General features: G+C 38.3%; 1 protein-coding gene across 1 annotated transcript in view; it reads left to right on the top strand.

Annotated features, from left to right (window-relative positions):
• Positions 1-14900, top strand: part of plch1 (phospholipase C, eta 1) — a 134591-nt gene that overhangs the window by 47957 nt on the left and 71734 nt on the right. Inside the window, exons 2-5 of the mRNA XM_060834159.1 lie at positions 44-190; positions 1741-1983; positions 2405-2535; positions 10499-10669. Of these exons, the coding sequence (XP_060690142.1) occupies positions 44-190; positions 1741-1983; positions 2405-2535; positions 10499-10669 (692 nt within the window). The remainder of the gene's footprint in view (positions 1-43; positions 191-1740; positions 1984-2404; positions 2536-10498; positions 10670-14900) is intronic.

Raw genomic sequence — 14900 nt, 5'->3', positions numbered from 1 at the left:
TTTACTAATTGGCTATGGTTGATCTTTATGATTTCTTTTCCAGTGGAAAGATGCATGAGTGTAATGCAGTCAGGGACTCAAATGGTCAAGCTAAAAAGTGGAAGCAAAGGCTTGGTTCGCCTTTACTACCTGGATGAACATAGGACTTGCATTAGATGGCGTCCATCAAGGAAAAATGAAAAGGCAAAAAGTAAGAATATTTTGCTTCTGCTTTTCAATTACAATATTTTTCCTAAAGCTCATGAGTAAATATAGAATTAAATGCTACACACTTAGAATGTTTGCAACGGATTCTAGTTTGTTATGATAGACAAGCAATTTGCTAACTTTGCACCAAAATTCATGAAGCAACCAAATAAAAGTTCAGATAATTGAATAACTTACTTTGCAAAAATCTGTAACAAACATAATCTTTAATTGTTAAAAAAGATTAGTACGTTTCTTGAAAGAACTTTAAAACTGACAGAATGCAAAGCAAGGATAAGTGGTGTATTGTGAAAGACCATAGCTTCTGTACTGTCTGAATAAAGCCCAGGTTTAGTTGTCATTAACATTAAATTGCTACTTGTTAGAAGCTAATGCTTACAACAGCAGACTAATATTCTCATTCCCAGCATTTAAAGCAAGTGAAGCCATCTTAAAGCCACAACCATGTTTAAATTTAAAAGAGCTTTAAAAAATTGGATATAATTTTAATACATGGAGCATAGGAACACAAGTAGGTCGTACAAGTCATCAAGTCTGCCCCATCATTCACTTAGACCATGGCTGTTCATTCACTTTCCCATGCTATCTCATTTCCCTGTTTATATCGAAACGAATGTCAATTTATGCCTTTAACATGTTCAATGATTGAGCTTCCACAGCCCTCTGAGGTAGAAATTTATACCCGTCTGAGTGAAGAAGTTTCCCAGTATTAAATGGCTTTTCCCTTACTTTTCCACTATCTTGCCTGGTTTTAAACTCACTAGTCAGATGAAATGTCCTGTCTACATTCCCTTGTCATGCAATATAAGAATTTTCTAAATTTAAATACGATGGCTTCTGAGTTAGAACCCTACATATACAGGCTCGTGCTCCTCAGTCTCCCCTCTTAAAGCAATCTCATTGTCTTGGGGATTAGTTTGCACTCCTTCTATGGAAATTATATTCTTTCTTAGATAAAGACCAAAACTACACATGATGCTCCGGGTGTGGAGGCTACATGCAATTGAGGAAAGGCATGTTTATTCCTGTGCTCAAATCTCCTTGCGATGAAAGCCAGCAGATCTTTTGACTTCTTTACTACTTGTTGCACTTGTGTGCTAGCTCTTAGTGATTTACGCAGACCCCTCTGGTCATCAATCCTTCCCAACCTCTCACCATTTAAGAAACTCTTCATCTCTTTTTCCACCAAAGTTGATAACTTCATACATATTCACAGTTTGTTCCATCTGCCATGTTCTTTCCCATTCATTTAGCCTATCCAATTACGCATAACGTCTCCTTGCATCCTCTTCACAACTTGCATGCGCACTTAGTTTGTGTCATCAACAAATTTAGAAATGTTAGAATTTGTCCTGGTACCCAAACCATTAACTATCATTTTGAACAATTGTGACCCCAGGTCCTTGTGATAACCCTCTCATTACAGTCTGCCTTCCTGAGAATGATCCCCATGTTCCTATAAGTTAGCAGTTGATTTCTGAAAACCAGTGCCTGTGCATTAAAATGGTTTACAACTTTTTATTCTTTCTCCAGTTACCATTGATTCCATTTGTAAAGTTTTAGAAGGGACCCAGTCGACTAATTTTCATCGGTATACAGATGGGAGCTTTGATCCTAGCTGCTGCTTCAGCGTTTACCATGGCAATCACATGGTGGCATTGGACTTGGTAACTTCCAACTGTGAGGATGCACGCACTTGGATAACTGGATTAAAATACTTAATGGCTGGAATCAAAGATGAAGATTCACTTGCAAAAAGGCAGAGAATCCATGATCAATATCCTTCACGTATTTGTGTAGTACATACCAGGAAGCAGTCTTATTTAATCTAATTAAAGGAATGCTTTACATCTTCCTAGTTCATAAATCCACAATTTAGTTTCTCAATTTTCCATGGTTGGTTTGAATCCAAAGCTTTGAGGTTGTAAGTCAGGTACCGTAATCATTTCGTCACTGAATTTATGTCATAATGACAGTCTATATTAAGTGTTGCACAGAAAATTTCACCACCAGCATTTTTTGTATTGCTAAGGTAATATCTTTAATTGTTGCACAGATTAGGCAAACATCCAAATTCAATGGTCTTATTAATTTTATAGCAGAAAGGCATACAAACATGTATATGGAATAATCTTCAGCATTAGCTAATGCACTGTCTTTGTGTACTGTATTTTGTTTGCCCTTAATATCTTTTTCAAATGGATGAAGCAGACCTTTGAAGAAGCTGACAAGAATGGAGATGGCTTGCTGTGCATTGAGGAAATCTATCAATTGATGCATAAACTAAATGTGAATCTACCTCGCAGAAAAATCAGGCAGATGTTCCAGGTCAGTAGCCTGGTCATAACTGATTAATGCTGACCAAATGCTTTGCTTTCCAATTCCTTTATTTTGTTCCTTTCAAATTAAGCATTTATTTCTTGTTTTATGAAAATGTTAATATATGGTATTTGTACCAGTTTAGAGAGTTTACAAAAACATATTTTTCTCACAGGGTTCAAAATGTGCAAAAACATATCACAATTAGCTCCAGATGCAGCGATAAGACAGCACTTCACTCACAGAAGCAAAGGAACAGCCTGTATTTTATAACTGATAAATGGCACAAGGTGTCATGGTATAATCTGGAAAACAGAGACAGATTTTTTACTCCAATTTGAAGGCAAGAATGGAGAGTGGGGACAGGTAAATTGATGTGCCAATTTACTGGCACCGTCCGGCTTCCAAACAATTCTACTAGAGATCAAATTGAGGACTGGGGGCAAGGAAAAGGACAAATAAAGCCAATTATCAAAGGCTGCCTGGAATTTTCCAGTTGGTCTTTGGGTTGCTGAGTCAGGAACAGGATAGCTGCAGAGACAGCATTCCAGGATCAGACAGGGGTCGCAGCATTCCAGGCAGGTTTTGAACTCCTCCCTGCCGATCTGGCCATAAGATCCTCATATGAAATGGTGGTCTGGCAGCATTTGTGAATTCAGATTGCTGAAAAGGTAGCAACATTAGTTGATTGCACCTTTTATCTGTTCTGCAGTGGTAAGTTGCAACTAGTGAATCTCCTATTTGCCCTTCAATTTCAACAGCTCACACACCATCCTAATTAAAGCATGTTCTATAATTGGCAAATTCAGAGAAAATCACTGCCACTTTACTGTTTTAAACAATGCAGAATAGAGGACCTGCTTGACACAATACTGGGTCCTGATCCAAAAACACAAAATTCTGCCTCAAGAGTCAATGATACTCCTTATAAACAAACAGACAACAAAAGTAAACAGGCAGTTAGTTTACCAGCTTAAGTTATTTGCAGTTGGCATGTTTTGGAATGTTGAAGTCCCATTCATGATATGTAATAAGCAGCATTTTTTTCCCTGATACTGATTGTCTACCACAGGCCTTAAAAACCTTACACTGTATTTGTCCTCTCTCCAGTATTGATGATTTTAAAGTTTATTTGCCCTATATGGCATTGCTATTCTAGTCACATTATATACTAAATACCTCAAACGTATACTGACAAAGTTCTCAGAATCTGTCCGGAATTTCTTTTGTCTTTCAAAATGTTCCCTCAGTGACCAATAGATTATTATTAAATCAAAAACATTCAACATGCAAACCTATGTAATTGGAGCAGAAGTAGACCATTGGGCCTTTAAGTTTGTTCACATTTCCTTAGGTTAGACTCAGTAGTCAAGAGGAACACCTTTTCTGCATTATCCACACCATCAATATATTGTAAATAATTGAAATTTCAGTTTTGCTTATGATCAAATCCACTCAAATCAGCTAAAGATGTTACACATATAGAAAAATAAGGCACGTAAGCAAGTAGAAGGGGTGTGGAGAAACAATTCATTCTCATATTTTGTTACTGGAATACAGTTAAGTTCCACTTCTCTGTACTTAGTTGTACACTTGAATGGACATTTATTGCATTCACTTGACACAACTATTTAGAATATGGCTCTGCTTATGGGTCACAGAATTTGCAGCATCAGAGCACAAACTTGATTTGCCAGAAACTACTTTGCCTATGGCTGTGGAAGAGACATGCACACAGACTTATGTTCATTCAAAGCATCCACTTGTTATTTGAATCTAAAACTGGTGCCAAGCACAGATTCTATTCAAACTGTGTATATAATACATAGTGAGCCAGTGTGATTCCAGAATCTCTTATTGCATTTTCCATTGAATAGAATTTGATTGTAATTTTCCCTGAAAACTGAACTTGATCTAAATCACCAGAACCTCTAGTCATCATAAAGTGAAAGAACAAAATTGTGCCTGTAATTCAGTAGGAGTTCAAATAGTTGAAGGCCAGGAGTTTAAATTTAATCAATCATCAGACAGTTTAGGCTGATATCTGAAATGGAATACATCAGTTTTCACTACACTCTAGAAATTGAGATGGAGTTTCAGTATATAACATAAAGATTAAATCCTGTGGGAGGAAGATTTACTCTAGGCATATAATGTAAAGTTATTTGCATATGTATCGCAATTTAATACAAGTGATGAATAAAGACTATTATCATTTTTTAAAAATGTTATGACTGTTTTAAGTATGTAGGAGCATTCTTGGAAGAGATTTCAGGGAACTAATGACGAATTGAGCTTTTTTCCCTCATGTCTATCAGTTAATCTTGATAAAATGCTTTTTGCTCATTTATAACATACAATGAAATGTTTCTAATTAAGTCTTTATTTCAATACCTTTTAAAAAAAGTTATAATCTCATATAAAGAAATTGCTGTTATTTTCTTTTCCACATCTACTCTATCTGTACTCTATCCTTTCAGTATTCTGTAAATTTCAATTAGACACTCCCCAAAAAAAACTTCTAAACACCATTGAGCACTCACTCAGAATCCTCATTTGACAAATCTGTTACCTCGGGATCATTCTTATAAACTTTCTATGGACTCCCTCCAATGTCAGCATATCCTTCTTCAGATACAGGGCCCAAAACTACTTAAATTATTCCAAAAGTGGTCTGACCAGAGAGTCTTATGCAGTCTCAGCATTAAGTGTCTGCTAATTCTAGCCCTCTTGAAATGAATGATCACATTTTATTTGCCTTCCTAACTGTCACACAAACCTGCATGTTAACTTTGAGAGAATCCTGAACTAGGACTCCAACAAAATGACATTCTTCCTTAAAGAAGGAAACCAAAACTTCACGCAATATCTGAGATGTGGTCTTAACCAATGCCCTGTGTAACTGAAGGATGACATCGTTATTGAATATTCAATTCCTCTTGTAATAAAGGTTAACTTCTTGATTAAGTGCTAACCTGCAGACTAAAGTTTTGTGACATAAGCACTAGATTATTCAAATCCCTCAGTTCCTTCGAATGCTGCAGTCAGTAATACTCTGCTTCTCTTCCTGCCAAATTGAACAACTTTAGATTTTCCCAATTTTATTCCACCTACCAGATTTTTGGCCACTCACTCAACCTATCAATATCTGTCTGCAACTTCCTTCTATCTTCTTCATTACACACTTTCCATCCAATCATTGTGTCGTCTGTAAATTCAGCTACCGTGTCTTTGCTCCCCTCATGTAAGTCATCGATTTGAAATGTAAAATAATGAGTGGTATGGTGGCTCAGTGGTTAGCACTGCTGCCTCACAGCGCCAGGAACCTGAGTTCGATCCCAGTCTTGGGCAACTGCCTGTGTGGAGTTTGTGTGTTTTCCCCGTGTCTGTGTGGGTTTTCTCTGGGTGCTCCGGTTTCTTCCCACAATCCAAAAATGTGCAGGTTAGGTGTATTGTCCCATAGTGTTCAGGGATGTGTGGTTTAGGTGTATTAGTCAGGGGTAAATGTAGAATAATAGGGTTAGGGAGTGGGTTTGGGTGAGATACTCTTTGGAGGCTCAGTGTATTTGTTGGGCCAAAAGGCTTGTTTCCACACTGTGGGGGTTCAATTATTCTTTTCTGAAGTGTCTCTGAGGTAAAAATACATTTTCATCTTGTGATACTGATTTAATGATTTTATCGTCAGCAAAGACCCAAATAAATGTAAAGGTTTTGTTTAATCTTTTATGAACAACCAGTACATAATAGGCATTATGTGTAATGATATCAGACCAACTGTAAGACAATAATTTACCAAAAAAAAGCTTAAGGCATTTTAAAAAAAAATTAAACTAAAATCCACTGTTTCACTAAGGGTCTTTTAATGATTTGATGATTCTTCAAGGATAAAAGCAGAATCAATTTCTGCAATTGTCAGACTGAGTTTTACTTTCAATCACTTCATAATTTTGGCATGCATGCATTTTCAATTTTTTTGCAAGGTAGACAGCTGAGTTGAGGCAGGTTAAAATATCATCACACCTCTTTATTTCACAAGTAGATATACAAAGGAATAGAAATGGGCAAATTAATTCAGTTCAACCTTGTGTAATGCCTCACTGACTCTATTTTTTAACTATATGTTTGTCATAGCTAGAAGGGAACAAAAAATACTCAACAGAAGGAATACAAAGCATTTGGGGCAGCATGGTGGCTCAGTGGTTAGCACTGCTGCCTCACAGCACCAGGGACCCAGGTTTGATTCCAGCCTCGAGTGACTGTCTGTATGGAGTTTGCACATTTTCCCCATGTCTGTGTGACTGTGCTCCAGTTTCCTCCCACAGTCTAAAGATGTGCAGATCAGGTGAATTGGCTGTGCTAAATTGCCCATAGTGTTAGGTATGTCATTCAGAGGGAAATGGGTCTGGGTGGGTTACTCTTTGGAGGGTCGGTATGGACTTGTTGGCCCAAAGGGCCTGTTTCCACACTGGAGGGAATCTAAGCTTGTACATCGTACCGAGAAATTCTAAAGAAATGCTTAAAATTTAGCTATAGGTAAACATCATGATGCATAATTATCGATTTAGCCGATTGCATATTGTGCTAAATGCATTTAAACACTTCTTTACAATTCTTTTCAATGAGAAAAATGTCTAGATAAGTGCCCCAAAACATGACATATGTTATTCAAGACCATGTAAAGACAACTGCAAAGCTTCATGCGCAGGTGGCATTCTTTATACTTTTTACATGTTTGGGTGGAGTATAGCTTGGGTCAATTAAATTATTTATTATGCATTTATTACCCTCAATAGAGGCTATATTTTCAAAGGTATAACAATACCATGTTGCCAGACAATGTTTGAGAAAAAATATTAATTTCCTTCTATTGCAAGGACATTTTTGATGTTTTGAAAATTAGCATGTTGGACACAGACAAATACAGTAACTGAATCAGTTGCTCATATTCCTTTATACATTTAATGGAGCATGACAAGCAGAGAGAGCACAGATAGTGATAGCATCATTAATATGACAGAATTACATAGCTGATTCCCAATAAAGTAAAAAAAGAGCTAACACAATGTCACAGAAGACAACTTTGCCACAATGGTACTGTCAGCGACTTTGATATAGCTATGCTCATAAATTCGCTTTTGCAAAACCTTGCTCACAAATGCATTAGAAATTTGACCTTTAAGTCATACGACAGTGCTCAGTTAATGCAATGGCTAGAATTAGGTTTTACCATTTGAACAGTGAAGATCTGATTGTGATTAAACAGCAGTAAGCTAATTGAGTATTTTGGGTTACTGGTATTACAGTCACTATTTTGAACTGTTTGTAATTAGGCAAATAGCACTTTATTGTCAGTTTTAAGAAATTATGGGAAGAATCCTATTAAGCTCTGAATGTTGTGGGCTGTGGTGAGATGAATGGTAGAATTGGGCTGGGTTGTTCAGTGAGGCCCATCTTGCCATACTGTGTATGCTTTTCTCAAGCAGCATGGTGAGATTCTTGCTAGCAGTGGCAAGTTGCAATTTGATGCTCATTATTGCTTGTTAAACACCTTGTTAACAGCCCATCTCGCCACATGAATATTGTGACAGTGATCTAATGAAACCTGCTATACAAACTTGCTCAGTGTGAAAAACAGAGCAAGTTCTTTAACATGCCACTTACTCCAAAAGGCCTTCATGTTGGACACTAAGCACTAACATCTAGGACACGTTCGATTGGAACTACCATGTGCACTTAACATCTGTGCACATTTGTATCTGATATGTGGCAGCCTCTAAGAGCCCTTATGGTATTTCTCCAATACACTTCCAGGATACTTATGTACTTCAATACTTCACCTCAGGCTGAATCTGCTTTCTAGGCTCTTTGCTCTTTCTCATAACATTCACATGCTCTGTGCTTACTGGCTACTCCCAGCATCTCTTGTGTTAGCTTGTGTTGTCTTTTTGCACTTTAGTCCCTCAGCCAAAGATACCAGATGATATAATTACCGTTTTGTTATGCCATTGAGTGCAGGCACAAAGTCAGAGAGCTTATCACGGCTGTCTGCAGGTCTCAGTCAAGTCAAGGGGCACCCAACACAGTAAGTCAAGGGCATCCTGCAATAGCAGTCCAGGGCCCTGCTTGGAGTGGCCAGACCTAGAATCCTCTCCTCATGAGGAGCGAGGAGATGAATGACAGGCAACCCATCATCTGATTTGATTCTTTATGCCGTAATGTGGACTGTCATCCTCTTGGAATGAGAGGAAGGTATTACAGAAGGTGAAAATGGGTGGCATAGCTATTATTATTGATGCATTTGTGAAGAGTAGGTTGTGCAGAGGCCCTGCAGTGTCAGTGGTTTCACAGATTGGGGAGTGACAAGTAGAGATGATGTTGGCAATGATGAGACTGGTTCAGCATGAGTCTTGATTGGAGATGTGTACAATAGCAGGTACAAAATGTGAGGCATCAAAAGGAAGATTGTGGCACTCACATCAGCAGAATAGATTTTTGTTTCTTCCTACAGTGTTGGACATTCCTCCAAATGGTTGAAATTGCTTGAATCTGGCTGACAACCTCAGTCCAGGCTGGCATGTTCTGAAAAAGGGTCACTGGACCCGAAACATCAACTTGAATTTTTTTCCACAGATGCTGCCAGACCTGCGGAGATTTTCTTGCAATTTCTGTTTTTGTTTCTTATTTCCAGCACTCACAGTTCTTTTGAGTTTTTTTTAATTTGGCCTGGTGTTGTGACTTCCACTACTGGTCCTGGGGAGGAGAAAGTCCTGCCTGTGCACTCTGTGTAGCAGGAGCTCCAGTAACATGCCCACAAAACAGTGCTTATTTATCTGTACAATGGGCCTTTAAAGATGTCTTCAGCGCCAGAATGCTAGTCAATTCCAGGATCTCTGGTCAGTGGCGAGTTATTCCAGGAATGGTGCTTGGTAAATGTGGTGGAAATCAGATGTTATGCACACCATTGGAACAGCAGTGGTGATTAAGATGGTGAGTTTTGTATAGTTTGGCATGAAAGCACAATCAGCCTATCAGACTCTATGCAACTTGCACTCAGCCAAAAAAATCTAAGATTCAGCCTTTTCTATGTCACTACCTATTTTAAGTAATGCTGTATTTTGTCAACGCTTTCTTTTTGTATATATTACGTACATAGTTTGTCACCAGCAGCTGTTGGAAATTCTTTGAACTGGACAGTTAGCAAACTGAACAGCTGGCTTGCACTGTAAGGGGATGCCAACATTGTGGGTTCAATTCCCGTATCAGCTGAGGTTACCATGACGGATTTTTCTCAGCCTTCCCCTTCCCTGAAGTGTGGTAACTCTTTAATCCACCACATGTTCTCTCTCATTAATGAGAGAGCAGCTGAGAGTCCGTAGGACTTTGGCAGCTTTCCTGATTATGTTATTCTTTATTCATTGACATGATTCATCTTTTTTTGTGAAGTGATTATTTACAGTAAAATAATTTATTTATAAAGTATTTCAACTGTTCAAAGAGAAATCCCTCCACATGGGATAATCTGTAATCATAAAAAAAATCACAGTTTTATTGCCAGCTTTGTGTCCTAGAGATTTAAATTGTCTATTATAGATACTGAGAATGGATTTATTTTTGTGTCCTACTTCTGTGCATGGCATAATAAGGGAGGATGTGCACGGTTCCACTTTGGGAGACGGGGAAAGAAAGGTAAAGGAAAACTGGCTGAAATTAATCATTTATGGTTTCACCTTGTTGATCAAAATAGCCAATAACATAACATGGAAACTGACTGTAATTAACATGATAATTGCAAGTAGTTGTTGAGTGGGGTGAAAACAAGCAGTTCAGATTATTATGGAAAAATGAAAATATATCCAAAAGTGTCTTCAGAAAAAGGAAATCAAAAAATGTACTGACTCATAACTCGATGTCTTTGTTTTTAACTACACTAGAAAATGGGAGGACTTTTATTTTATTTTTCTTTCCTTCATAGGAAGCTGACACAGATGAGAATCAAGGCACATTAAATCTTGAAGAGTTCTCTGTGTTTTATAAGATGATGTCTTTGCGACGGGATCTCTTCCTACTTGTTAAATTTTACAGTGATAGGAAAGACTATCTAACTGTGGAAGAGCTATCTCAGTTTCTCAAATCGGAACAAAAGGTAAGTTAGCTAAGCATTGTGTACGTTTAAACTTTATTTAAGACTGCATAAACTTTGAGCTGCTTCCAGCAAGCTGCATGGTAAGAAAGAGAAAATTGAAGGGAGGAAGTAACCTAAACAGTTTCTTTTTGTCTAGGGTGCCCATGAAGCACTCATCAAAATGCAACATCAGCAGTCAACAAGAAATAAAAATTACAAACCAAAGTTCAAAATTAAATATGATAATGCAGAAATCAATTACTCACATCTGTGCAGCCCTTGAGTGCCTTTGTTTGCCTTAGAATGCCTATGAAGTGGTCCCTAGTGACTGTGGTACAAGTGGTAAAAAGCTGCCAGATTTTAGTGGAGGAGATTGCAGCTAGTCTTGGAGGAGATCTGCAGCAGATCTGAGTCTATATGGCTCAGTTTTAGACTTGTCCAGGCATGGGCAACAATAGTGAAGTGGTAAGGGTGTGAGGGGGATTACTGTCTTTCTGAGAGGGAAGCAGCAGCCACTACCACTCATCTGTAACAATATTTCAACAATTCTAGTAATCTGGTGGAATGAATATTGCTGGACCATGGTGACACCCTGCAAATGCTTTGCAGACTATAATCCAGATTGCAAACTGACTTTATGTGAGAGGAGTCTTTGCTTCCACTGCAGTATTCAGATTTTGGGGCTGAGATTTAATACTGTAGAAGCTCAGTCAGGTATATTCAGTGGCAATTGGCTTTCTCCCTCCATCAACGAGAAAGCTCACTGGCTCAACCCCCAAAGAGCTAGTTGCAAGCTGACTGACGCGCTTCTTAGAAAATCACAGGTCTTTAGACTGAATCCCCAACTTTCCAAAAGCTGCTGGCTTCTGCTAGAGGCTTAGATTTCAAGGGATCCAAGATAGGAAGGTATGTCACTTTCTTCTGAATCTCACAGAATCGGGATTCCAGGAAGGGGAGGGTCAGGGAATCAGAGGGAAGTACTATGGGGTTGTTTTCAGTGGCTACTCCCTTTCCATCCTTGCCCCAATTGGCCTCAGATTACAGTTAATGAAGCCCCCCCCCCCCTCCACAAAGCAGGAGACAAATTATTCGTAGTTCTTCTAAAATGCAATGGTTGTGTTCTTGTGCAACCCCACATTCTAGAAAAATCACATTTTAGAAACAGTGCTTAAAGTGTTGGCAATTTAATTGTATTTTAAAAGTTTACATTTCAGAAAATGTCCCCAATTCGTCATTCGTGTTAATGAAACACGTATAATAACAGAACAACCTGTACCTTGATTTTGCAGGCAAGAATTCAGTCACCTGCCTCACCTGCCAAGTAGGCCAATAATTGAACCAGTGGTGTGTTGAAGCTCTTAAGTAGCTATTAATTGACTGCTTAAGGACATTAGTTGATGGAGTGTCAAAAATGTCCTCACCAACCTTTATACCCAGCACAAAAATTTGCTGTAGTGATGAGAAAGGGAGAATTTCTCCTGGACCAACTCATTCAATTATTTGACTTCTCAAAATATTTCTTGCTGCTTCAGGAAGGGGAAAAATTGAGTCCAGGGTATCTGCTGCATTAAAAGGTACGGAATCATAATTGGTTCCATAAGTACATGGATGACATTGGCCACCATTTCATGTTTAAAAGTATGGATCCCTCATTCTACAGAAAGCTTATTCCCACATTGGTTCACAGCTCCTCCGTAATACTTGACACTGACTGAAGGACTTTTAGCTGTATGAATGTGTTATATGGTGAATATGTATCAACACTCTTCTGTTGACCATTAGTCATCATTTCAATCCTCTGCAAAAGAACCTTCTTTGTGACTTCACTCTTTAGCAAGCTGATATCTGCAATATCTGTGCTCCTTCAACTGGTTGCAGCCCACTTGTATTCAGTGTTTCATCACATGTGACTGTGATCTTGAGGCTATTCTCTAAATTATACACAGTGTCAACACTGGAGCTGGTGGTGCAGTGGGAAATCAAATGGTGATATTTCACCACTCAATAGTGTCCTCAACTGTTGCCTGGCTGCATTTCTAGGATATTGGAATGTACTCAAGTGTAAGGCTATACCTTGGGGATAGGGAGATAATAAGGGGTTCATGATTACAGCATGTGCTATTCGTATATAAGAAGGGAACAGATGCTGAGGAAGTCATATATAAGTCAAGAGAAAGATTAGTTATGCGAATATCATCATCTTCAATCTTTCAGCCTTACTGTTGGCCAAGGCCTCAGCAATATCTATCTAACAATGGTGAGCACTGTCTTCTCCATGGGCTTGGGATATGCAGTTTCATCTGCCTTCCATGGGCTGGCTCCTACTACACTCACTTGTGAATCACCCTGTCTTGCAGAAAAGATGCTATGTATCAGTGAGTGTTATGTTCCAACCTGTTTATGCTGGTCATGGTTGAATAACTGGCAGTGTGCAATCTGTGAGATTTGAATATGAAGCTTGAAGCAGTGCTAAATATGTGAAAGTGAGATAAAGCTTTTAAACGGCAATTCTGAGGTCTGATGAAGAGACTTTGTTAGAATTGGGAAAAATGGCTAATGATATAGCATTTTAGAATGCAGTCACTAATCTTGACTACTCAAGGGAGGTCATTAACGGTTTGCAGTATTGCATCCAGATTGTCGGGTCTTGACTCCTGATATGAATTTCCGTAGGCTGTTGAGGTCCAAAACCTTTTCATGAGATTTCTGCAGTGTTGGATAAAATGATTGATATGAAAGAATTAATCTGAACTAAGCTGAAACTTCACCCACTCTGACATATAAAACACAACCACTGGGCAAAGTATCCATCAGATCAGGTAATTAGGGTAATCATATGCAGTTTAGGCAATTGCAGTTGGTATCTAGCCCAGTTTCCTCATGAAATACATATGTTTTACCTACCTCTCATTAGTAATAATTAATATCCATAAAAGTTAATACAACCTGTGTATAGTTACTGAGATGGAATAAACTGCATACTGCAATTGAGGACAATAGTTCCTTCTGATGGAACATATTTGTGATTCATTCTTCAGCAGAGAGGACTAGAAAGTCTGTGGACTGGCATAGGAAAAAGGCTTGGTTGCAGCACTCTCCCAACACACATGTAGGCACCATATGAGTGATATAACATGAGTGTTTCTCTCCCTTGCCTGCAGATAGAGGACATTCATCCTTTCCATCTCCTCAAAGTCTGCAGTGCAGTGTTCAAGAAACCTGGAGCCTAGTCCCCTTTAAACAAAAATCTGAAAGAACTGTGGATGTTGGAAATCAGAAGCAAAAACCAAAACAGAAATTGCTGCAACAACCAGCATCTGTAGAGAGAAAGCAGAGTTGCCATTTCAGGTCCAGTGACCTTTCTGTTCCGAGGATTTCTGTCTTTGCCCACTCCTCATTTTTTTCCAATCCTTTCTCTTCAGCCACAAGTCATGGCAACTCCTCCATTCACAGTACACAGCCACTTTAACACATACTAGCTCTTTTAAAAAGTGTTTGCAAGTTTAATTGGTACTAGATACACATTATATTGGCTCTCAGTTCGTGTGTTCAGCCAACGAATGGCACAATTAGTATTGACAGGATGCAAAGCTCATTCAAATCAAGTGGTAGCAGAGAATTGTGAAACCTATATTGCAATGAATGATTGTGGATTAATTGTATGTCAATACCGCAAGACCTATTTTCAGAGGCTTGTCCAATTCAGAGAGGAGTTAGTGACATAGTGGTTTATGTTACTTGACTAGTAATCCAAATTAAATGTTGGAAACAAGAGTTCAAATCCTGACTATTGCAAAGCTATACTTAATTTAAATTCATCGAATTGACAGCTCGTCTTAGCAATGATGATTATAAATGTGTGGTGGAAACCCAACTGTGATTCTCTTCTGTCTTTCATGGAACTGGATTTGTTGCCCTTACTTGGTGTGTTTTATGTACTCTCCAGATTTACAGAAATGTGGTTGATTTTACTAGCCTATGAAATAACCTAGCAGGCCTCACAGTTCACAAGTAATTAGGGGTGAATAACAAATGTTCGCTTTTTTAATGACTTCGATGTCCTTGAAAGAATAAACTTTTTTTTGAAAACAAAAATAGCCCTATGTTCATAGTCTGCTTAAAATATTCAAGCTTTATGGAATTAAATTGATTGGAGTTATCTCATACTTAGTCCACACTGCATACAATCAGATTGGAGTTTAAGTCTATCTCATCATATCTTTGTCAGTCAATGGTGTATTTTAATTTCAAA

Source organism: Hemiscyllium ocellatum, chromosome 13, assembly GCF_020745735.1.
Source record: "Hemiscyllium ocellatum isolate sHemOce1 chromosome 13, sHemOce1.pat.X.cur, whole genome shotgun sequence".
NCBI classification, from domain to species: Eukaryota; Metazoa; Chordata; class Chondrichthyes; order Orectolobiformes; family Hemiscylliidae; genus Hemiscyllium; species Hemiscyllium ocellatum.
This window is presented reverse-complemented; position numbering and strand designations above follow the sequence as displayed.